At 43.3% G+C, this 23,373-nt stretch overlaps 1 protein-coding gene across 1 annotated transcript; it reads left to right on the top strand.

The window, feature by feature from the left end:
• Positions 1–1,486: 1,486 nt before the first annotated feature.
• Positions 1,487–22,174, top strand: sash3 (SAM and SH3 domain containing 3). The gene is made up of 8 exons (XM_035744675.1): positions 1,487–1,664; positions 6,924–7,013; positions 10,714–10,851; positions 15,199–15,337; positions 15,423–15,580; positions 18,716–18,934; positions 19,224–19,368; positions 21,125–22,174. The coding sequence occupies exons 1-8, from the start codon at positions 1,596–1,598 to the stop codon at positions 21,367–21,369; spliced, it is 1,203 nt and encodes a 400-aa protein (XP_035600568.1). The 5' UTR covers positions 1,487–1,595; the 3' UTR covers positions 21,370–22,174.
• The last annotated feature ends 1,199 nt before the right edge of the window (positions 22,175–23,373 follow it).

Raw genomic sequence — 23,373 nt, 5'->3', positions numbered from 1 at the left:
AAGAATGCTGAGTTGCATCCAAATAATACCATACCTACTGTGAATCATGGGGGTGGAAACATCATGCTTTGAGACTGTTTTTCTGTAAAGGGACCAGGACGACTGATCCGTGTAAAGGAAAGAATGAATGGGGCCATGTATCGTGAGATTTTGAGTGAAAACCTCCTTCCATCAGCAAGGGCATTGAAGATGAAACGTGGCTGGATCTTTCAGCATGACAATGATTCCAAACACACCGCCCGGGCAACGAAGGCGTGGCTTCGTAAGAAGCATTTCAAGGTCCTGGAGTGGCCTAGCCAGTCTCCAGATCTCAACCCCATAGAAAATCTTTGGAGGGAGTTGAAAGTCCGTGTTGCCCAGCAACAGCCCCAAAACATCACTGCTCTTGAGATCTGCATGGAGGAATGGGCCAAAATACCAGCAACAGTGTGTGAAAACCTTGTGAAGACTTACAGAAAACGTTTGACCTCTGTTATATACCCTTTGTTGACAATGACAAAGTATTGAGAAATTGTGTTATTGACCAAATAGTTATTTTCCACCATAATTTGCAAATAAATTCATAAAAAAATCCTACAATGTGATTTTCTGGATTTTTTTTCTCATTTTGTTTGTCTTAGTTGAAGTGTACCTATGATGACAATTACAGGCCTCATCTTTTTAAGTGGGAGAACTTGCACAATTGGTAGCTGACTAAATACTTATTTGCCCCACTGTATATAGGCTAGCAGGGTTGCGTAACCCTATGTGTTCATCTTATCAGATTTCTCCATTGCCAAATCAGTGTGTGTTGTTTGATACAAAACTGTCCCTGTTTGCAAATAATTAAATCTAAGACATCATCAGGAATCTGAGCATGGTACTTTCGAAAGTTAGGCCAACCTTTCCACCCCAGACAGAGTAGGCCTACCGACACAGAAAATTGTCATCTTTAACTGCTGGCTACTCTTGTTCCGTGGCTTAACCCCTATTTTATGTTAGCTATCCCTTATTTTAGACAAATTGGATTAGAACCATTACTTTTTCTGACTATATCAACCAGTGGAGGCCGGTGGGAGGAGCTATAAGTGGACAGGCTCCTTGTAATGGCTGGAGTGGCATAAATGGAACAGTATCAAACGGTGTCGAACCAGATGTTTGACTCTGTTCCATTTATTCCATTCCAGCCATTACAAGGAGCCCATCCTCCTATAGCACCTCTCACCAGCATCCACTGATATCAACCATTAGTATTGTGAACTTAAGAGATGAATCGGCACTTTCACCAGCAATGTACGTCGAAAAAAGCCTGGCACCCAAGGTTATTAAGATAATGAAAAGAAAAAAAAAATACAAGCAATGTTGAGTTTCTCTGTCAAACCCAAACCAAAGCGCATACAGACGTTTGCTTCTCCACTTCCTGTGTGGTCACGTGTCTTCCTCTCAGTCTCTGCTCCACTCTGTCAAACAGGAAGTCACTCTTTTTTTCTCTCTACTGTTTTGTCAGAGCTCTCTAGAAGTGACATCAGAGTGACAGGAGCTGCTGAAGTCTGTGTTGGTGCCTGTCTCTCCACTGTTTGACCAAAAAGAATAGCAGGAGGAACCGTAGAGGAACAATGTTACGGCGAAAACCTTCCAACGCCTCAGAGAAGGAGCAGGTGCAGGAGAAGGTGCAGAAGAAGAAGGTGAGGAGGTTCGGGTTGTCTGTTTTTGGATGGGAGGATTGTGTCTGTGAGTCATGCTGATACAAAGTGCAAAGACAAAGAGGAGAAGAGCTGTCTGAACACCTCATAAAGGGCTTTGGACGGCAATTTTCTTTCTTCTCAAAATGAGCAGTGATCAAGTGAAAAAAAAAGTTCTTTGCTAAAACGAGAGCAACACAACGTGTTCATCTTATTGATGAATGAACAGATGATGAACAGTAATTTAGAGTGCTACTTTCTCTGGCTCATTCCCTTGTACAAACTCAAACACTGACGACGGTGAGAGGCACATTAGCCCATTGTCTGTATGTGCAGCCAACACAGACAGGTTTTGCTACACAGGCTTAGATGAAGAAACCTTTGTGGTGACCTGAAAAGAAAAACTTCTGCAACTTGCAAATGAAATAGATGAGAGCCTTGGTTGTCAGGGTTAAAAAGACAAAGTATTGCTTCTCTTGGCACTAAACCTTAGTTCCTCTAATATTGCTGTATGATTCATTGCTATTGGCCATGGACGTAGCAGCTAAATTCAGTTTGAGTCATACTTAGGCATTTTGTGGCTTCTCGCTCTAAAGCTCTACTGGCTTGGTTGGGTAACAGCTATTCTCCTATGTTTAACACCAGTGCCCTTATTTTCCATCTGCATGCATATTCTACGCTTCTATCCAAGTTTCATCATTACACATCTCATCACCTCACTGCTCCTCACCACCATGACACTTCAGTGGGTTTTGATGCTAGACAAGGCAAATGATTAGCTCCTCAGCAAGATCACCTAATGGATATTAGATTATACTAATGCCTATCACGATAAACTACACAAACGCCATCTTCTCTGAGAAGTTGTTCCCTCTAATTCAGTGGCATCAGGAAGAGATGACAGAGCACTATTGCCACCAAGGCTGTCTAGTCACCTGCAGCAATTGGATGCTGACAGTTGCCCAACATGTACCCCCATTCTGTGGATTTTTTAAATTATTTTTAGGATTCTTTAGGCAAGAAGGAGAGGTGGATATGAACATAGGCCATGGTGTCATATGGAAAGTAATGGCTGCTTAGGGGAGAGTGGGGTAAGTTGAGAAGCCCTTGTTTCTAGGAAACCATACACAAAATGTTTAATAATTTCATGGAGTCTGTGAAGAACAAAACATGAAAAAAGGGTAAGCAAGTTAGGTCCAAAAAACAGTTAGAGGTTTCATGATGCTTTGCCTTGGGGTCAGTTGAGCTCATAGCAAGTTGAGAAAATTGAAGTGTTTTCTTCCCAGGCATAATGCAAGGCATTCTTTCTGATCCCATGAAGTAAAAAAAAAAGAGCCTGTACTATGTTAAGTGTTTTAAAAAAAGTAGTAAGTGTTTGGTGTTAAGCCTGTGTTAAAAGATTCTTAAAATGAATAAAAGATTCTTAAAATGAATAAAAGACTAAATGGGGCTCCCGAGTGGCGCAGTGCTTCGCAGTGCTAGAGGTGTCACTACAGACCAGGATTCAATCTCGGGCTGTATCACAACCATCCATGATCGGGAGTCCCATAGGGTGGCACACAGTTGGTCCAGCGTCGCCCGGGTTAGGGGAGGGTTTGGTCGGGGGGCTTTACTTGGCTCATCGCGCTCTAGCGACTCCTTGTGGCAGGCCGAGCGCCTGTAAGCTGACCGCTGTCGTCCAGTTGAATGGCGTTTCCTCCGACACATTGGTGCGGCTGGCTTCCAGGTTAAGTGGGCAGGTGTTAAGAAGCGCGGTTTGGCTGGTAATGTTTCGGAGGACACATGACTCGACCTTCGCCTCCCAAGCCCGTTGGGGAGTTGCAGCGATGAGACAAGATCGAAATAGGGGAGAAAAAGGGGGCGTGATTGCGTTGAATGGGTGTTTGAAAACTAAATATAGACATGGTTTTGAAAAAGTAGTGTCAATATTTAATTCAGTACAGCAATTTGTAGGCGACTTAACTTAACCTGTCCCGTGGCTCAACATGCCCCATATACCCAGGATAAGTTGTGCCAAGAGACCACCTTTTTTGGACTCAGTTATGTTCTCAAAACTATAATGTTTTACATTAATTCTTATTTCCAGGGATACACAACATCCTGAAATGTTATGGAGATAGCTTTGTTAGAAAGAATACAATAAATTCCTTGACGGAGTGATGCTGAATATCAAAAACACATATATTCTCAACTTACCCCACTGCCATGTCGCTATAGAGAACTCCAAGTGGAAACTGTTTGACTGCATCAACGAATTCTGTATTGATTCTCAGTGCAGTATCAAATTGAGACTCAATCATAAAAACGAAAAGCAAAACAAATCTATGTAAAGAAACATTTTGAAGAATGTGTCCTTTTTATTGCTTGCTATTCTTAAACAACTTTATTGTGTTAGAGCTCTGATGCACAGATGGGGGATATCTTTGATTCATAGCTGAAGTGTATAATCAGAGATGAGAACAGACGCAAAGGCTAATTAAGGGGTTTATTGAAATGCATTGGAGAGACTAGAGATGGAGGCATAGAGCAAATAGAAGCACACTAGTCTATAAAAACAGCACACGTGACTTCAGCTTTTATCTTTGCCATATTCTGGGAATCAAATCAAATTTTATTTGTCACATACACATGGTTAGCAGATGTTAATGTGAGTGTAGCGAAATGTTTGTGCTTCTAGTTCCGACAATGCAGTGATAACCAACAAGTAATCTAACTAACAATTCCAAAACTACTGTCTTATACACAGTGTAAGGGGATAAAGAATATGTACATAAGGATATATGAATGAGTGATGGTGGCATAGTTAAAGTGGCTAGTGATACATGTATTACATAAGGATGCAGTCGATGATGTAGAGTACAGTATATACGTATTCATATGAGATGAATAATGTAGGGTAAGTAACATTATATAAGGTAGCATTGTTTAAAGTGGCTAGTGATATATTTACATCATTTCCCATCAATTCCCATTACTAAAGTGGCTGGAGTTGGGTCAGTGTCAATGACAGTGTGTTAGCAGCAGCCACTCAATGTTAGTGGTGGCTGTTTAACAGTCTGATGGCCTTGCGATAGAAGCTGTTTTTCAGTCTCTCGGTCCCAGCTTTGATGCACCTGTACTGACCTCGCCTTCTGGATGATAGCGGGGTGAACAGGCAGTGGTTCGGGTGGTTGATGTCCTTGATGATCTTTATGGCCTTCCTGTAACATCGGGTGGTGTAGGTGTCCTGGAGGGCAGGTAGTTTGCCCCGGTGATGCGTTGTGCAGACCTCACTACCCTCTGGAGAGCCTTACGGTTGAGGGCGGAGCAGTTGCCGTACCAGGCGGTGATACAGCCCGCCAGGATGCTCTCGATTGTGCATCTGTAGAAGTTTGTGAGTGCTTTTGGTGACAAGCCGAATTTCTTCAGCCTCCTGAGGTTGAAGAGGCGCTGCTGCGCCTTCTTCACGACGCTGTCAGTGTGAGTGGACCAATTCAGTTTGTCTGTGATGTGTATGCCGAGGAACTTAAAACTTGCTACCCACTCCACTACTGTTCCATCGATGTGGATAGGGGGGTGTTCCCTCTGCTGTTTCCTGAAGTCCACAATCATCTCCTTAGTTTTGTTGACGTTGAGTGTGAGGTTATTTTCCTGACACCACACTTCGAGGGCCCTCACCTCCTCCCTGTAGGCCGTCTCGTCGTTGTTGGTAATCAAGCCTACCACTGTTGTGTCGTCCGCAAACTTGATGATTGAGTTGGAGGCGTGCCTGGCCACGCAGTCGTGGGTGAACAGGGAGTACAGGAGAGGGCTCAGAACGCACCCTTGTGGGGCCCCCGTGTTGAGGATCAGCGGGGAGGAGATGTTGCCTACCCTCACCACCTGGGGGCGGCCCGTCAGGAAGTCCAGTACCCAGTTGCACAGGGCGGGGGTCGAGACCCAGGGTCTCGAGCTTGATGACGAGCTTGGAGGGTACTATGGTGTTGAATGCCGAGCTGTAGTCGATGAACAGCATTCTCACATAGGTATTCCTCTTGTCCAGGTGGGTTAGGGCAGTGTGCAGTGTGGTTGAGATTGCATCATCTGTGGACCTATTTGGGCGGTAAGCAAATTGGAGTGGGTCTAGGGTGTCAGGTAGGGTGGAGGTGATATGGTCCTTGACTAGTCTCTCAAAGCACTTCATGATGACGGAAGTGAGTGCTACGGGGCGGTAGTCGTTTAGCTCAGTTACCTTAGCTTTCTTGGGAACAGGAACAATTGTGGCCCTCTTGAAGCATGTGGGAACAGCAGACTGGTATAGGGATTGATTGAACAGTATTCTATAATGTTATTGATTGCGTCTAAGCCTTGTCGATCTGGGTAAGCCGTGTCTCATGCTGCATGCTGGTATAACCTGGTTGGGATCAGCCCACTGTATTGATTTGTGACCCAGGAAAGGTACAAAATGCACTTTTTAATACAGTCACCATCTGTGCAGGCAGCTTTGGGAGCAGCAGTGTCCTTTTGAGCTGTAGTCAGATATTGATCAGGATATACTGTAAGGATACATATCCCATAATATATGACTAAATATCCCATGACAACCTGCCGAGCTAGCGTCATGACTAAGCCTGTCTGATATAGATTTATTCTGTGAATCTCGACTGATAAGGACGTGATACCACGTATAGTGAAACATCAGTGTGTAAAGTACCATCTCAGGAGTGATTTTAACCAACAACACAAACAAACTCTGCACACAGCTGTTTCTAATGTTCTGAGAAATGTCTATCAGGTACATTTAGTTGAATGTAGCCGCTTCATGAAATAAGAGGAATTGGTTTTGTTAAATTCTCATTTTAATAAACTTGATGATTCAGAGTTTGTCATTACTGTAAGTGCTCAACAAGAGGCCTGAACCATAACCAGGCTTAAACCCCCAAAGAGTGGCCACAGTGGCATTTTGGCTCTTCTCAGCTGTGTCTGATATTTTTTTTTTAGATTTGAGGAAGAAGAAACTATTTAAAAGAAGTTGCCAAAATGATAAATTCTACCATGTGTTCTCTACTGTATTTTAGATATCATGCCAAGGTTCTATTTCCTCCTGGCTCATTGTCTCTATTACAACTGTCTGCGTATTTTACTAGAAGAACTCTCTGGGTGCAAAAATATGTTTGACGAAATGTTGTACGTTTTTAAAACCACATGACTTGAATGTCGAGATTATATTTTTTATGACTCATATGTGTATTTCGCTAGGTCTCCCCTACATTAATTCTCTGTGTCCTCCCTCTGTCTCCAAAGCTCACCCTGCAGAGGTCCAGCAGCTTCAAGGACTTCATGAAGCCCAAGTCCCCAGTAGTGGTGGACAAGGAGTTCAACTTGGACTACACAGTAAGTTTACAGTGAGACTGACTGGCTTTGAACCCAGGTCTCCAGTCTGCTGTGTTAGTCTTCTGAGCTAAAGCCTAGGCATTAGCTTGGGAAGCTAAAGCAATTTTTCAGGCCTATGGGGAAGTTTACTATTCACATGAGCATGGTTCACCGAACTACCACTATTAAAAACAAAAGCATCTCCTGTCTTCCATTGGCAGCCATATGTATTCACATAATTCCATCAGGTTACAGTTTAATAGCAAAAATGGATTGAATAAATACAGGGATGGTTTCAAATTCAATCTCTTAGTTGACTGAAATTCTAAAAGTACTTGTTCCTTGACGGAGGACATACTGGTTAACGTTCATGCAAACAACTGAGTTTCAACCATACCCACATTGACACTAAATTGTCTATTGAACACAAAGGGAAAACTGACACCAGTGTTTGAATCTTTAACGATAAATGGAAGTTTGCAGTTCGTGCTTCCCAAAAATTGCAAAAAAAAACAAAGAACTGTCGACAACTGACACCAACAATAGCCGAGGTCTGGACTTCCTCAGTTTCACGTTGATGACAATATAATCAAACTTGACTGGATAGCATTTATTTCTCTACTCTATTTTACAAACAGTATGACTGGAAGTTAGACAGAGGTAGAAGTTTAGAAGAGGTTTTCAACAATGAGAGGAAGTTCAGAGGATGAAGCTTAGAGCTGCGGGCAAATTAAACCACATTGAGAGACAGAAGGACAGAAATACCAGAGCAGGATGTCCTCTGTGAAAGCCAGTCAAGCAGAGAACCGCTGGCTGCTGTGTCTTCCAGACAGTCTGCTGCTTCTCAGCCAGATCCCATTCACCACAACTATTCCACCTCCAGAGATGATTAAATAATGAGATATCAGCCTAAGCAATGTTCTATTGATTTTGTAGGTGAGTGCGTGCATCCATGCTTTTGTATGTGTTTCTGCATTTATTTTCAAGTTTTGCTCTGTATGTATATGATAAATCTGCAGTATGTGTTTACAGTACTTGTGGTGATGTGGTCTGTTGTGCTGAAGATGGGGTTGTAGGCTTCCATGTTCACCATGAAGCCATACTGACACAGCACTGCAGTCCTGTGGGGAGGAGCTAGTATGACTCACTGCGCCATGCTCTGCTCTTCTCTCTCTCTCTCTCTGGGCCTTCTGCCGGTGACACACATAAACTGTCATCACAGCCAAGCCTCACTGGAAGCACTCTCCCCGACACAGCGTCCCAATCACTGATTCACGTCACACACTGCAATCCGTTTGTGTGTGTGTGAAGCGTGCGCATGAACCACTCTAGAGCACATCATCACACAAGTTACATTGATCACTTACATTTTTGTGAATGAAATCAGTTAGGTTAGGTGTAGGGCTGTTATGGTGACCGTATTACCGCCTCAGTGGTCATGAGTCATGATCACAGTCAAATTCCACGTGACCGTTTAGTCATGGTAACTAGGCTTCTTCTCTAAGCTCTGATGCTGATGGTCATAAGTAGCCTACCAAACTTGCCAACTGCCTGGTACTCAGCCCTCTATTGTTCTTCTAATCACTCTGACGTCAATGCAAATGTGATCAAAAATCAAATCAAACACTTAATGAGAGCCCATGAACTCATGTTGCGCAACATTTATATAGGCTATGCAATTGCGTGAGAAAAGAGTTGAGATGCCTCTTAAAAAATCCCATCAGCTTTCTATAGGCTAGGCCTACTATATTTATTTCTCAAGTTTACTAATATTAAGCATTTTGCTTATCTTTTACAACAGGAGTATAGCCTACCTGGGTGGCATGAAAATGAACCATGGGAAGAGTCCTCCATTCGCTTTTTAAGTGCATAGATGACATGTATTCTTTTCATGTATATTATGTATATTATTTAGTGAATGTGAAGATGAGATTAAATGAAGAATAATCTGATGGGTGACAATATTCACCTATCACTTATGAATGATGCTCCGCTTGTTCAGTAAAGAAAGAAACAGTGCATGCCTTTTTATTTGCCGACTATTTCAAAATCATAGTCGCCCACCTCATGTAGCTTAGCCCATAGTCCTATATGTCTGGATAAGGTTTGTGTCACAACTAAAGTGACCAATTCAATTATTAAAATAAGTAGAGGCTGGGGCCTCCAGAGTGGCGCAGGGGTCTAAGGCACTGCACTTGAGGCATCACTATAGACCCGGGTTCGACCCCAGGCTGTGTCATAAACGGCCGTGGGGAGTCCCATAGGATGGCGCACAATTGGCTCAGCATCGTCTGGGTTAGGGGAGGGCTTGGCCAGGGGGGCTTTACTTGGATCATCGCGCTCTAGCAACTCCCTGTGGTGGAAAGGGCGCCTGCAGGCTGACCTCTGTCGTCCAGTTGAATGGCGTTTCTTCCGACACATCGGTGCAGCTTGCTTCCGGGTTAAGTGGGCGGGTGTTAAGAAGCGCAGTTTGGCTGGTCATGTTTAGGAGGACGCATGACTCGACCTTGGCCTCTGCAGCAATGAGACAAGATTGAAATTGGGGAGAAAAATATAAATATATAATAATTAAGCAGAGCCTACCGGTGTAGAGCCTAACTGGCATAGATAGGCCGCACGTGAGTTTCAAGTCCATTTTCACCATAAAAATTCACCTTTATAATAAAGCATTACATGCATAATTGCATTTGCGGTCATTACTAACAATTGGATAGAAAAGGGGGTTAAAAATAAATACATGTTGCCTGTGGTATGTGGTCTGATATACCACGTCTGTCAGCCAATCAGCATACAGGGCTCAAACATCCCTCCCATCAAACATCCGGTTTATAATACGAATTGACATATCAGAGAGCCATGTGAGATAGGTGCTTTGGAGCACAACGATTGGCAGCTGGGAGAAGGGAATTCTAGTTATTATATTCAGTCCAAGAGCACAACGACCACTTTGGCCGCAAAAGGCCAGTTTGTTCTAGAGGGCGTTACGGCCACACAAGGGGGATGCCGCCAGGAAATTCGAGGCCTGGTGAGAATATTATCAAGTGCTTGTCAAATTGTGAATGAGAGACTGATGAAGTGTGTGTAGCCTGCACAAGAAACAAAACAGAGCTTTGCATGCAACATTTTTCAAATCACCATTCAAGTAGCATCATGCCTTAGAATGTATTCAATAATATTCTTCATACTATAAAATATAAAATAATGCCACGGAATTCTAAGCAAATCTTGTCTTCTAAATGAACTAGTGTAGCTCACAATATGGTATAGCCAGATCAGGGCCTTTTAGAAAAGGGCATCTCGGAGTATGCTAATCTGTTATTCTGAAATAGACTACATTTTCGTCATGTTTCTTTAGACTTGTCTGATGAATAATGAACGGATTTGTTGTGATGGTGTAGGCTACTTTAATAGGATTTATTAGACTTTTAAAATGCATGCTAGATGTTCCAAAGGTCTGCATCAGTGGCTTGTGGGCTATGCTTGGAAGACAGGAGATGCTACACCTGTTTATGTTAATTAAAAGGTCAATTACCGTGAGACCGGCAGTTATTTACTTGACAATCACCGGCTGACATAGTTTAATGACCGCACCAGCCCTAGTTAGGTGACCCTGTGCACTTCATTTGTGATCCACATAGATTAAAAACAGCACACAACACCCACATCTTGAAAAGACAGACTTATGTGAATGTTGAAATGGTAACCAAAATGAACCTTTTAGGTGCCAGAGGATATGCCTGTGGAGGATGCATTGAAGAGTGGCAGTAAGCAGGGGAAGAAGTCGTGGCGTAAAGTCATCTCACGCACCATGACCCGCAAAACCTCCAAGACGGTACAGAAGGCCCTGGCAGAAGAGGGGGTAAGTGTAGCGTGATATACTACAGTGCCCATAACACTATGGTTTGGTCTGAACAAAGATGGTTCCAAAGCTTACAACGTGATGTCTGTCTTCTTACCAATAAATCATCATAACTGACAGGTTGTCTAATAAAATGGCAATTAAACTCAGCAGGACCCTAAAAACCCCCAAAAATCCAAATAATAACCCAGATTTTCATTGTAAAGGGTTTACACTGTTTCCGATGCTTGTTCAATGAACCATAAACAATTAATGAACAAGCACCTGTGGAACGGACGTTAAGACACTAACAGCTTACAGACGGTAGGCGATTAAGGTCAAAGTTAGGACACTAAAGAGGCCTTTCTACGGACTCTGAAAAACACCAAAAGAAAGATGCCCAGGGTCCCTGCTCATCTGCGTGAACGTGCCTTAGGCATGCTGCAAGGAGGCATGAGGACTGCAGATGTGGCCAGGGCAATAAATTGCAATGTCCATACTGTGAGACGCCTAAGACAGCGCTACAGGGATACAGGATGAACAGCTGATAGTCCTCGCAGTGGCAGACCACATGTAACAACACCTGCACAGGATCGGTACATCTGAACATCACACCTGCTGGACAGGTACAGGATGGCAACAACAACTTCCCGAGTTACACCAGGAACGCACAATCCCTCCATCAGTGCTCTGACTGTCCGCAATAGACTTAGAGAGGCTGGACTGAGGCCTTGTAGGCCTGCTGTAAGGCAGGTCCTCACCAGACATCACCGGCAACAACACCGTCGATCAGACAGGACTGGCAAAAAGTGCTCTTCACTGAAGAGTCACAGTTGTCTTACCAGGGGTGCTGGTCAGATTAGCGCTTTTCGTCGAAGGAATGAGCATTACACAGAGTCCTGTACTCTGGAGTGGGATCGATTTGGAGGTGGAGGGTTTGTCGTGGTCTGGGGCGGTATGTTACAGCATCAACAGGCTGAGCTTGTTGTCATTGCAGGCAATCTCGATGCTGTGCGTTATAGGGTAGACATCCTCCTCCCTCATGTGGTACCCTTCCTGCAGGCTCATCCTGACATGACACTCCAGCATGACAATGCCACCTGCCATACTGCTCGTTCTGTGTGATTTCCTGCAAGACAGGAATGTCAGTGTTCTGCCATGGCCAGCAAAGAACCCGAATCTCAATCCCATTGAGCATGCCTGGGAACTGTTGGATCAGAGGGTGAGGGCAGGGCCATTCCCCCCAGAAATGTCCAGGAACTTGCCTTGGTGGAAGAGTGGGGTAACATCTCACAGCAAGAACTGGAAAATTTGGTGCAGTCCATGAGGAGATGCACTGCAGTATTTAATGCAGCTGGTGGCCACACCAGATACTGACTGTTACTTTTGATTTTGAAAAATTATTCCATGTCTGTTAGTCACACGTTGTGGAACTTGTTCAGCGTATGTCTCCGTTGTTGAATCTTATGTTCATACAAATATTTACACATGTTCAATTTGCTGAAAATAAACACAGTTGACAGTGAGAGGACGTTTCTTTTTTTTGCTGGGTTTATATTGTAAACATCAACATTATTTATATTCCAAAAATCAAATATAGATTCAAATATGTGATATATTTTTGGGGGACATAGATATTTAGTTTACCCCTGAAAGCGACACACTATATTTCCTGAATATCATATGACAACTAAAATAAAGGCAACATAAAGTGTCTTAGTAGGGAGTTAGGCCACCATGAGCCACCAGAACAGCTTCAATGCACCTTGCCATATATTCTACAAGTGTCTAGAACTCTATTGGAGGGATGCGACACCATTCCTCCACAAGAAATTCCATAATTTGGTGTTTTGTTGATGGTGGTGGAAAACGCTGTCTCCGGCACCGCTACAGAATCTCCAATAAGTGTTCAATTGGGTTGAGATCTGGTGGCTGAGACAGCCATGGCATATAGTTTTCATGCTCATCAAATCATTCAGTGACCACTTGTTATCTGTGGATGGGGGCATCGTCATCCCATGAGGGCATAGCCATGATAGACAAAATAATGGCCTGCCCAGAATGTTTAAACATGACCCTAAGCTTGATGGAATGTTGAATGCTGAATTAACTCAGAAACCACACCTGTGTGGAAGCACCTGCTTTCAATTTACATTGCATCCCTCATTTACTCAAGTGTTTCCATTATTTTGATAGTTACCTGTGTCACTACTGTACCCCTTTTTATGAATATCTTCAAAAGGTTGATAGTGCCTCCCCCTAGTGGACACATTTCAAAAAGCATCCAAACAAAGGCTTTCACACCTATAACTCATTCTACCATACAAGGCTCAGTGGTGTAAAGTACCTAAGTAGTACTTTAAAGTATTTTTACTTACGTCGTTTTTTAAGGTATCTCCGAAATAAAAGGGGGTTCCCGAGGAGCGCAGCAGTCTAAGGCACTACATCTCAGTGCTAGATAGTTCACTACATACCCTGGTTCAATTCCAGGCTGTATCACAACTGGCTGTGATTGGGACTCCCATAAGGCGTTGCACAATTGGCCCAGTGTTGTTAGGGTTTGGCTGGGGTAGGCAGTCATTGTAAATAAGAATTTGTTCTTAATTGAATTGCCTAGTTAAATAAATAAAACAATTATAATCTACTTTTTACTCCATACATTTTCCCTGACACCCAAAAGTACTAGTTACATGTTTTATGCTTAGCCGGACAGAAAAATTGTCCAATACACACAATTACAAAGAACACACGGTCATCCCTACTGCCTCTGATCTGGCGGACTCACTAAACACAAATGCTTTTGTAAATGACATCTGAGTGTTGGTGTGCCCATGGCTCACTTTCCGAACAAGAAAATGGTGTTTGATCACCTACCAACCAGTAAGAATTCCGGCTCTCACAGACCTGTTAGTTTTTCTTTAAGAAGTCCTCATGTTCTCCACTCATTACCTGTATTAACTGCACCTGTTTGAAGTCCTTACCTGTATAAAAGACACCTTTCCACACACTCCAACCTCTCCACAATGTTCAAGACCAGAGAGCTGTGTAAGGACATCAGGGCTAAATTGTAGACATGCACAAGGCTGGGATGGGCTCCAGGACAATAGGCAAGCAGCTTGGTGAGAAGGCAACAACTGTTGGCGCAATTATTAGAAAATGGAAGAAGTTCAAGATGACGGTCAATCACCCTCGGTCTGGGGCTCCATTCAAGATCTCACCCTGTGGGGTATCAATGATCATGAGGAAGGTGAGGGATCATCCCAGAACTACACGGCAGGACCTGGTCAATGACCTGAAGAGAGCTGGTACCACAGTCTCAAAGAAAACCATTAGTAACACACTACACAGTCATGGATTAAAATCCTGCAGCGCACGCAAGGTCCCCCCGCTCAAGCCAGCGCATGTCCAGGCCCGTCTGAAGTCTGACAATGACCATCTGGATGATCCAGAGGAGGAATGGGAGAAGGTCATGTCTGATGAGACAAAAATAGAGCTTTTTGGTCTTATCTCCACTCGCCGTGTTTGGAGGAAGAAGGATGAGTACAACCCCAAGAACACCATCCCAACCATGAAGCATGAAGGTGGAAACATCATTCTTTGGGGATGCTTTTATGCAAAGGGGACAGGACGACTGCACCGTATTGAGGGGAGGATGGATGGGGCCATGTATCTCGAGATCTTGGCCAACAACCTCCTTCCCTCATTAAGAGCATTGAAGATGGGTCGTGGCTGGGTCTTCCAGCATGACAACGATCCGAAACACACAGCCAGGGCAACTAAGGAGTGGCTCCCTAAGAAGCATCTCAAGGTCCTGGATTGGCCTAGCCAGTCTCCAGACCTGAACCCAATAGAACATCGTTGGAGGGAGCTGAATGTCTATTGCCCAGCGACAGCCCCGAAACCTGAAGGATCTGGAGGTCTGTATGGAGGAGTTGGCCAAAATCCCTGCAGCAGTATGTGCAAAGCTGGTCAAAAACTACAGGAAATGTATGATCTCTGTAATTGCTAACAAAGGTTTCTGTACCAAATATTAAGTTCTGCTTTCCTGATGTATCAAATACTTATGTCATGCAATAAAATGCAAATTAATTACTAAAAAATCATACAATGTGATTTTCTGGATTTTTGTTTTAGATTCCATCTCACAGTTGAAGTGTACCTATGATAACAATTACAGACCTCTACATGCTTTGTATATAGAAAACAGTGCCGATTTTGCAGGTTATCAAATACTTGTTCTCCCCACTGTATGTATATACACAACACACTTTTTTTGTATAACGAATATATGTCTATGGTTAGGGCATATTTTGACCTGAAGGCTCGGTCTGTTGTTGAACACCTAAATAATATCCTTTATGTATACAGGGGGAGAGTGGTGAGGAGGGCTCCCTGTCTCCCACCACAGACTGGATGCCAGGCCTGACAGCAGGCAATAGGACATCTGTGTGCTCCAATGGCTCAGAGGACACTGTTCACAGCCCCGTCTCTCGCCAGCTCTCTGGGTGTAAGTTAAGATGGATATATTTAATTTAACCAAGCCAAGTGATTTCCAGTGATTGTCTGACTATGGGTGTTGTGTATTACAACAGGTGGGGACCGCCAGAGCCTGGACAGTGGCTACAGCCAGAGAGATAGCATGAGGCTGGAGGAGTCCAGTACTCCCTACACAGGCCCCTTCTGTGGTCGTGCTCGTGTCCACACAGACTTCATCCCCAGCCCCTATGACATAGAGTCCCTCAAGCTCCAAGTAAGTAGCCTGGTTTAACCAGACTGACGGTCCACTTACACCATCTTTGGGCTAGGTGTGCCGCTAGCGCCCCACCTCGACAACATACGGTAGTAAAGTTGCAGAGTGTGAAATTCAAAATACAAAATTCGTAATATTAAATGTTCATGAAAATATAAGTGTATCACATCGTTTAAAAGCGTAACGTCTTGTTCATCCAGCCGCTTTGTCAGATTTCATTAAGGCTTTACGGCGAAAGCACACCATACGATTATCTGAGGACAGCGCCCCGCATACAAACACATTAAACATTTTCCAACCAAGCAGAGGCATCACGAAAGTCAGAAATGGCGATAAAATAAATCACTTACCTTTGAAGATCTTCCTCTGTTTGCATTCCAACGGGTCCCAGCTACATCAAATAGTCATTTTGTTCAATAAAGTCCTTCTTTACATCCCAAAAAAGTAAGTTTAGTTGGCGCGCTTGACTCAGTAATCCAATGGTTTCCCTCGTTCAAAATGCATACAAATGAATCCCGAAAGTTACCAATAAACTTCGTCCAAACAAGTCAATGTTTCTAATGAATCCTTAGGTACTGTGATATGAAAATAAATGCTAAAATTAAGACTGAGAATAGTATGTTCATTACCGGAGATAAATAACGAAGTGCGCACCCTCACCAACGTGCACCACAACACTACAGCCAAAATGGGAGCCACTTACAAAAACTACAAATTCAATTTTTCAAAAAATAAGCCTGAAACTCTTTCTAAAGACTGTTGACATCTACTGGAAGCTCTAGGAACTGCAATCTGGGAGGTATTCCATTCACATTCCCATAGACAGCCATTATAATGAGTGGTGAGCTCAACGACAAAAAAATCCCGGATGGATTCTCCTCAGGTTTTCGCCTGCTATATAAGTTCTGTTATACTCACAGACATTATGTTAACAGTAAAGAGTTTTCTATCCAATACTACCAATTATATGTATATCCTAGCTTCTGGGCCTGAGTAACAGGCAGTTTACATTGGGCACGTCAGTCATCCAAACTTCCGAATACTGCCCCCTAGCCACATTCAGACTGGTTTAACCAGTAAGGCCCTCCTGAAAGAACTTGTTAACAGATTGTGAACAGATTGTGAAATAAAAGAATGGTTCCTTAGTATTCATCCATGGCTGAATCTATATAGAGGCCAATTGTACTGAGCGCTGACCAGATTAGACATGTAGCCATTATTAGAGTAGCTCAGTGAAGTATAGAATTACACAGACCGACTTCACATACTGTATACCACAAAATGTATGTGATCATATACTACTTAACTGGAATGCAGATAATGCTTCAATCGAGGTAGTCATCCACTGTTTCTCCTGCAGAAAAGTGACAGAACGAACCACTTCACATAGTACTACAAAATGCACAGTGCCTTCAAAGTATTCATACCCTTTGACTTATTCCACATTTTGTTGTTGCAGCCTGAATTCAAAACGGATTATATATATATTATATATATATATATATATATATATATATATATATATATATATATGTGTGTGTTTTTCTCTCAGCCATCTACTCACAATACCCTATAATGACAAAGTAAAAACATGTTTTTAGTAATTTCTGAAAATGTATTAAATGAAATGACACGTAGTCCACCTGTGGCCAATTCAATTGTTTGGACAGGATTTAGAAAGATATACATCTGTCTATATAAAAGTTCCCACAGTTGACATTGCATGTCAGAGCAGAAACTATACCATGAAGTACAAGGAACTGTCTGTAGATGTCAGAGAGAATTGTGATGAGGAAGATACTGTATCTGGGGAAGGGTATAAAACAATTTCTAGAGTGTTGAAAGTTTCCAATAGCACAGGTGTCTTCCTCATTGGGAAATTGAAAAGAATATTGAACTACTCAGCCTAGAGCTGGCCATACAACCTAACTGAGCTACCGGGCAAGTAGGACTTTAGTCAGGGAGGTGGCCAAGGACCCATGACCATTCTGACAGAACTTGGCTGAGATGGGAGGACCTACACCAATTCACCAATGGGCTTTATGGGAGAATGGCCAGACACTCTTGAGAAAAAGGCACATGACGGCACGTGAGAGATTCTGTGGTCTGAAAACCAGGCACAGCTCATCACCAGTCTAACACCGTCTCTACCATGAAGCATTGTGGTGGCAGCATCATGCTATGGGGATGCTTGTCAGTTGCAGGGACTGTGAGACTGGTAAGGTTAGAGGGAACAATGAATGGAGCTAAATGCAGACAAATCCTTGAGACCTTTCTTCCGAGTGCAAATTACCTTAGACGGGAGAATATTTACATTCCAACATGACAATGACCCCAAGTATACAGCCAAAGCAATGCTAGAACAAGAATGTGAAAGTCCTTGAGTGGCCCAGCCAAAGACCATACTTGAATCCCATTGGAAAGACTTGAAGATTGCTATTCAACGCCACTCCCATCTAATTTAAAGCTGCAATATGTAACTTTTTTGGTGAACCGACCAGTTATAGATCTGTCATTCTCATCGTGCGCTATTTCTGTTTCCCGTTCTTAAGTTTCATTTTTGCATCTTTTACTTACGGTTTTGTACACCAACTTATGGAAAATATATTTCACTGCGGTTATGATGGTACAACGATTCTCTACACCATACTTGCTTGTTATGTCATATAAACTGAAATGATCTATACTATTAGCATTTTAGCAACCAGGAAAGGGCAGAGTTAACAGCTTGAGAATATCTGCAAGGAAGAAAGGGAGAAAATCCCCAAATCCAGATGTGTAAAGCTGACAGTCATACCAAAGATGACTTATAATCACCCTCAAAGGCGCTTCTACAAAGTATTGACTCAGGGGTGTGAATACGTATGCAAATTAGATTTTTGAATTTCATTTTCAACTAATTTGCAAAGTAATCTAAACATGGTTTCATTTTGTCATTATGTATTGTGTGTAGATGGGTGAGAAAAATCTGTCATCCTTTATTTAATTCAGGCTGTAACATAACAAAATGTGGAATAGGTCAAAGGGTATGAATACTTTCTGAAGGCACTGTATGTGGTCACATTGTATTATATAACTGGGAAGCAGATTGGATCTAGTTTGAATCCAGGTATTCATCATCACTTTCTCCCGCAGAAAGGCGACATCATCCAGATCATTGAGAAGGACCCGGTGGGCACATGGACAGGGAAGCTTAACAACAAGGTGGGCACCTTCAAGTTCATCTATGTCAACATCTTACCGGATGAGGTCACGCCGCCCATGAGGAAAATGTGCTCCAGCAAGAACCGCTTCTCCAAGGCCAAAAACAAGCCCCAGACCCTGGAGGAAGTTCTGGAGAGGATCGGTCTCACCGTAAGACAGTCATATCCTCTTAATCTCATACACATTCAAATAGACAATTGGCTTAGAGAACGCAGTCAAAGAGCAATCATTATTAACTCCGATCAGTTCAGATTTGGAAAAGGTGATGTATAAAGTGATGTATAAAGACATTAGTGAAACTGGATAAGTATCTGACAACGCATCTCATGTAATTGCATTGCATTCGTAGCCCTCAGAAATCCCTGTCAAATTATTAATATTTATATTTGGATTATTATGAAAAACTAATGCTGATGTGATGATTCTCTCTGTTGTTCAGGAGCTGGGCTCTTTGCTGTCTATGCACGGCTTCCAGAGCCTGGAGGACTTTGGCGGCCTGAAGGAGTGTCACCTCAACGAACTTAACATCACAGATGCTGAGCAACGTGCCAAGATTCTGACTGCCTCTGAGCTGCTGCGTGACTGTAGGTCCACACTCAATTCATTTACATTACATTTAAGTCATTTAGCAGACGCTCTTATCCAGAGCGACTTACAAATTGGTGCATTCACCTTATGACATCCAGTGGAACAGCCACTTTACAATAGTGCATCTAAATCTTTTAAGGGGGGTGGGGGTGAGAAGGATTACTTTATCCTATCCTAGGTATTCCTTAAAGAGGTGGGGTTTCAGGTGTCTCCGGAAGGTGGTGATTGACTCCGCTGTCCTGGCGTCGTGAGGGAGTTTGTTCCACCATTGGGGAGCCAGAGCAGCGAACAGTTTTGACTGGGCTGAGCGGGAACTGTACTTCCTCAGTGGTAGGGAGGCGAGCAGGCCAGAGGTGGATGAACGCAGTGCCCTTGTTTGGGTGTAGGGCCTGATCAGAGCCTGGAGGTACTGAGGTGCCGTTCCCCTCACAGCTCCGTAGGCAAGCAACATGGTCTTGTAGCGGATGCGAGCTTCAACTGGAAGCCAGTGGAGAGAGCGGAGGAGCGGGGTGACGTGAGAGAACTTGGGAAGGTTGAACACCAGACGGGCTGCGGCGTCCTGGATGAGTTGTAGGGGTTTAATGGCACAGGCAGGGAGCCCAGCCAACAGCGAGTTGCAGTAATCCAGACGGGAGATGACAAGTGCCTGGATTAGGACCTGCGCCGCTTCCTGTGTGAGGCAGGGTCGTACTCTGCGGATGTTGTAGAGCATGAACCTACAGGAACGGGCCACCGCCTTTATGTTAGTTGAGAACGACAGGGTGTTGTCCAGGATCACGCCAAGGTTCTTAGCGCTCTGGGAGGAGGACACAATGGAGTTGTCAACCGTGATGGCGAGATCATGGAACGGGCAGTCCTTCCCCGGGAGGAAGAGCAGCTCCGTCTTGCCGAGGTTCAGCTTGAGGTGGTGATCCGTCATCCACACTGATATGTCTGCCAGACATGCAGAGATGCGATTCGCCACCTGGTCATCAGAATTCCATATAATAACATACTAGAATCACACAAGAAACACTATAGGGGGCCCATGATCACAAAATAAATCACAGAAAGACTAAGCACACAGATGCAATGCTTTACTACAGGTAGATGATGCCATAATGTACCTGTAAGCAATCACTCCATTGTATGTATTCATTTCTCATTTACATGGGAGCATAGCCTCCTATGTGGTACTTCAAGATGTAATGGAATGCAGGACATTTTCAGCAAAGCCTACAACTGTTCTCTGTACAGTGCCATCTTCAGCTTTCTCTCCTTTCTTGGGAAACTGCTACCTAATTAGCTTAATTTCATGAGCCAAACTGTACAGTAAAAGGTACAATATTCCGCTCACAGGTTACTACATTGGCCTGTAGGAAACCCCATTTGGCCCTCAAACACTTTGATATGGGAGCTCTCTTCCCTCGAGTCAGATAATTAGCCCTCATTTAAAAACACCTGTTTCCGACCAGTTATGATCCATATCATTATGGCTGTTTCCTCTGTTCTGAACATAAGTGCTTGGTTGGCTGTTAGCTGCCCTCAGACTTCAACGTGCTTCCCTGTTTTAAATTACGTACACCACGACTGGGATTCAAACGAACCACACTGCGCTGACGTTGCACTGCACTTGACTTCAAAGGCAATTCCCCTGATGTTAGAGGCACATGGCATACTGAAATAATGCATTTGGACCAAAACTGAAATTGATGGGATCGTTACCTATGCTGTATTGATGATGCTGATTGTTTTGGTCTTTGTCCCCCTCAGCGGATGAAGAGTCTGAGCCAGAGGAGGAGGAGGGAAGTAGCACTGAGAAGGGTGACGTACCCAGGGACTCTGGCTGCTTCGAGAGCACAGAGAACATGGAGAACGGGCACCATGAACCAGAGGGAGAGCCTGGTATGGAGCAGAAGTCTAACCAGGAGCCAGAGCAGCAACAGAGCGAGGAGGACCAGCTGAGTTCTGTTGAGGAGCAACTGCAGGAGCTTACGGTGGATGAGGAGATCTCCTGAGAACTGAAGAGAATAGAAGCTCTGGAATTGAAGAGAACCTTGGTTGGTTGACTTCACTAATGGACATTATTCAAAAGCCCACAACAATTGGTTGATTTATTCAAACCATCAGAATAGTGATAATCAGGATTAAGCCATATATACTGCAAGGGAGTGTCTTTTCATTTGTTGCCCCCATACTTTTGTAACAAAGAGCCATAGGGACTGCAACCGTAGCATGCGCTCCGCCAGTAACTATTGAAAATGTTTTGGAAGAATGCAAGACCTTTGTTGAAAGCTTGGTGTGGCCAGGCCTGTAAATACAAACGTGTTATCCTTTTCCATGATACCATGGCATTTGAGCAGTTCTGAGTGGATTTTATATATACTAAAAAACGGTAATATTCTTCTGTGCGTTTCGGACTTGATATAGTCACGTAATTCCTCTTTCCCGTGTCTTTAAAAAAAAATCCTTTATTCTGTCATCTTCAATCTATTACTTTTGAACATTTTTTAGGCATTTCCATTTTAAAATGTTTTCAATGTGTTGTGCTTTTGCTTGAATGTTTGTTGTTGTTCAACCGTTATTTTGGTAATAGACAACCAATTCTTGAATATGACCTATGAATGAATGTTTCTATAGTTTGTGGACTGTATATAGCGTTTCAGACATTTGACAGCACAAAAGTCACATCTCATGTGTTCAGAGTTACTGTATATTTGCTTTTACCTTTTTGTTGTGTTGATCAAAGTTAATATCTGTATGTCTGTCATAGTAGTTAGGTTGACTTTTCTGTATTCAATTTGAAATAAAAACACACTTTTATACCAGTGTAGATTATTAAAAGAACTGATTGTGATCATATCTTCCTGACCACCTCCGAAAGGAGGATTTGATTGGTTGGACAGGCTATGGCGATCATGACATCAGCCAGTCAGGAACAAGGGCAGGGGTAAAAATACATGTCATCTGTGTGCACTTGAATAGTGAATGGAGGCCGCTTTACCACCAGTTCGTTTTTCAATCATACCAGGTAGACACCTCCAGTTATTTCTCTCCACCCATCAACCCATCTGCGTGACAGATGATATTCCTGGTAAAATTAAGGCGAAGGGAAAACCAGTCACCTCTTCCCCTCCACCAACATACACGATAAGATAGATGACCTTAGATTGCGGATTTGCTAGTTTTTGAGTCTCAAAACTGCGATTTTCTGAAACATGGGTTCGGGCAAGATGCTACTCGATGGATTCTCCATTCACTGGGCAGACAGGACAGTGGAGTCAGGGAAATCGAGGGGGGTTGCCTCTACACGCTAACCCCAGCGCTGGAAGTGTCAACCCACTGTTCATCTGTCTTGGGATAACTGATGCCGACCCTTCTAGGTCCCGAGGGAGTTTTCAGCTATTATCGTGACTGTAGTATACATTCCACCTCAGGATAAGAAAGATAACAAGCTGGCCCTTAATGAAGTCTACAAGGCTATAAACAAGCAAGACAATTTACATTCAGAGGCTCCTTTTTTGATTGCGGGCAATTTGAATTCTGCATCACTAAGACACATGATGCCCAACTTCCATCAACATGTCTCCAATGCCACTAGGGGCGATAAAGTCCCAGACCACTGATATTTTACCAACAAGCAACCATACAAGGCCCTCCCTCAGCCGCCATTTGGCAAATCAAATCATGACTCCGTACTCCTGCTTCCTGTTAACCTGTTGAGTGTAGTATTTTGATTTTTGGATAAAAAAAACATACCCAAATTTAACTGCCTCTTTCTCAGGCCCAGAATATGCATATAATTGTCAGATTAGGATAGAAAACACTATTGTCTGTGAGTTTTATAGAACTGATATTGCATGCGAAAACTTGAGGGAAAAATCAACCAGGAAGTAGACTATTTTGAAAGCTCCATGTTCCAATGAATGCCTTCCCTCCATTTAAAGGGATATCAACCAGATTCCTTTTCCTATGGCTTCCCCATGTCTTTAGACATGGTTTCAGGCTTTGATTTTGAAAAA

This window comes from Oncorhynchus keta, chromosome 30, assembly GCF_023373465.1.
Source record: "Oncorhynchus keta strain PuntledgeMale-10-30-2019 chromosome 30, Oket_V2, whole genome shotgun sequence".
Lineage (NCBI taxonomy): Eukaryota > Metazoa > Chordata > Actinopteri > Salmoniformes > Salmonidae > Oncorhynchus > Oncorhynchus keta.
The sequence above is the reverse complement of the archived record's forward strand: the minus strand, read 5'-3'. Positions and strand labels throughout refer to the sequence as shown.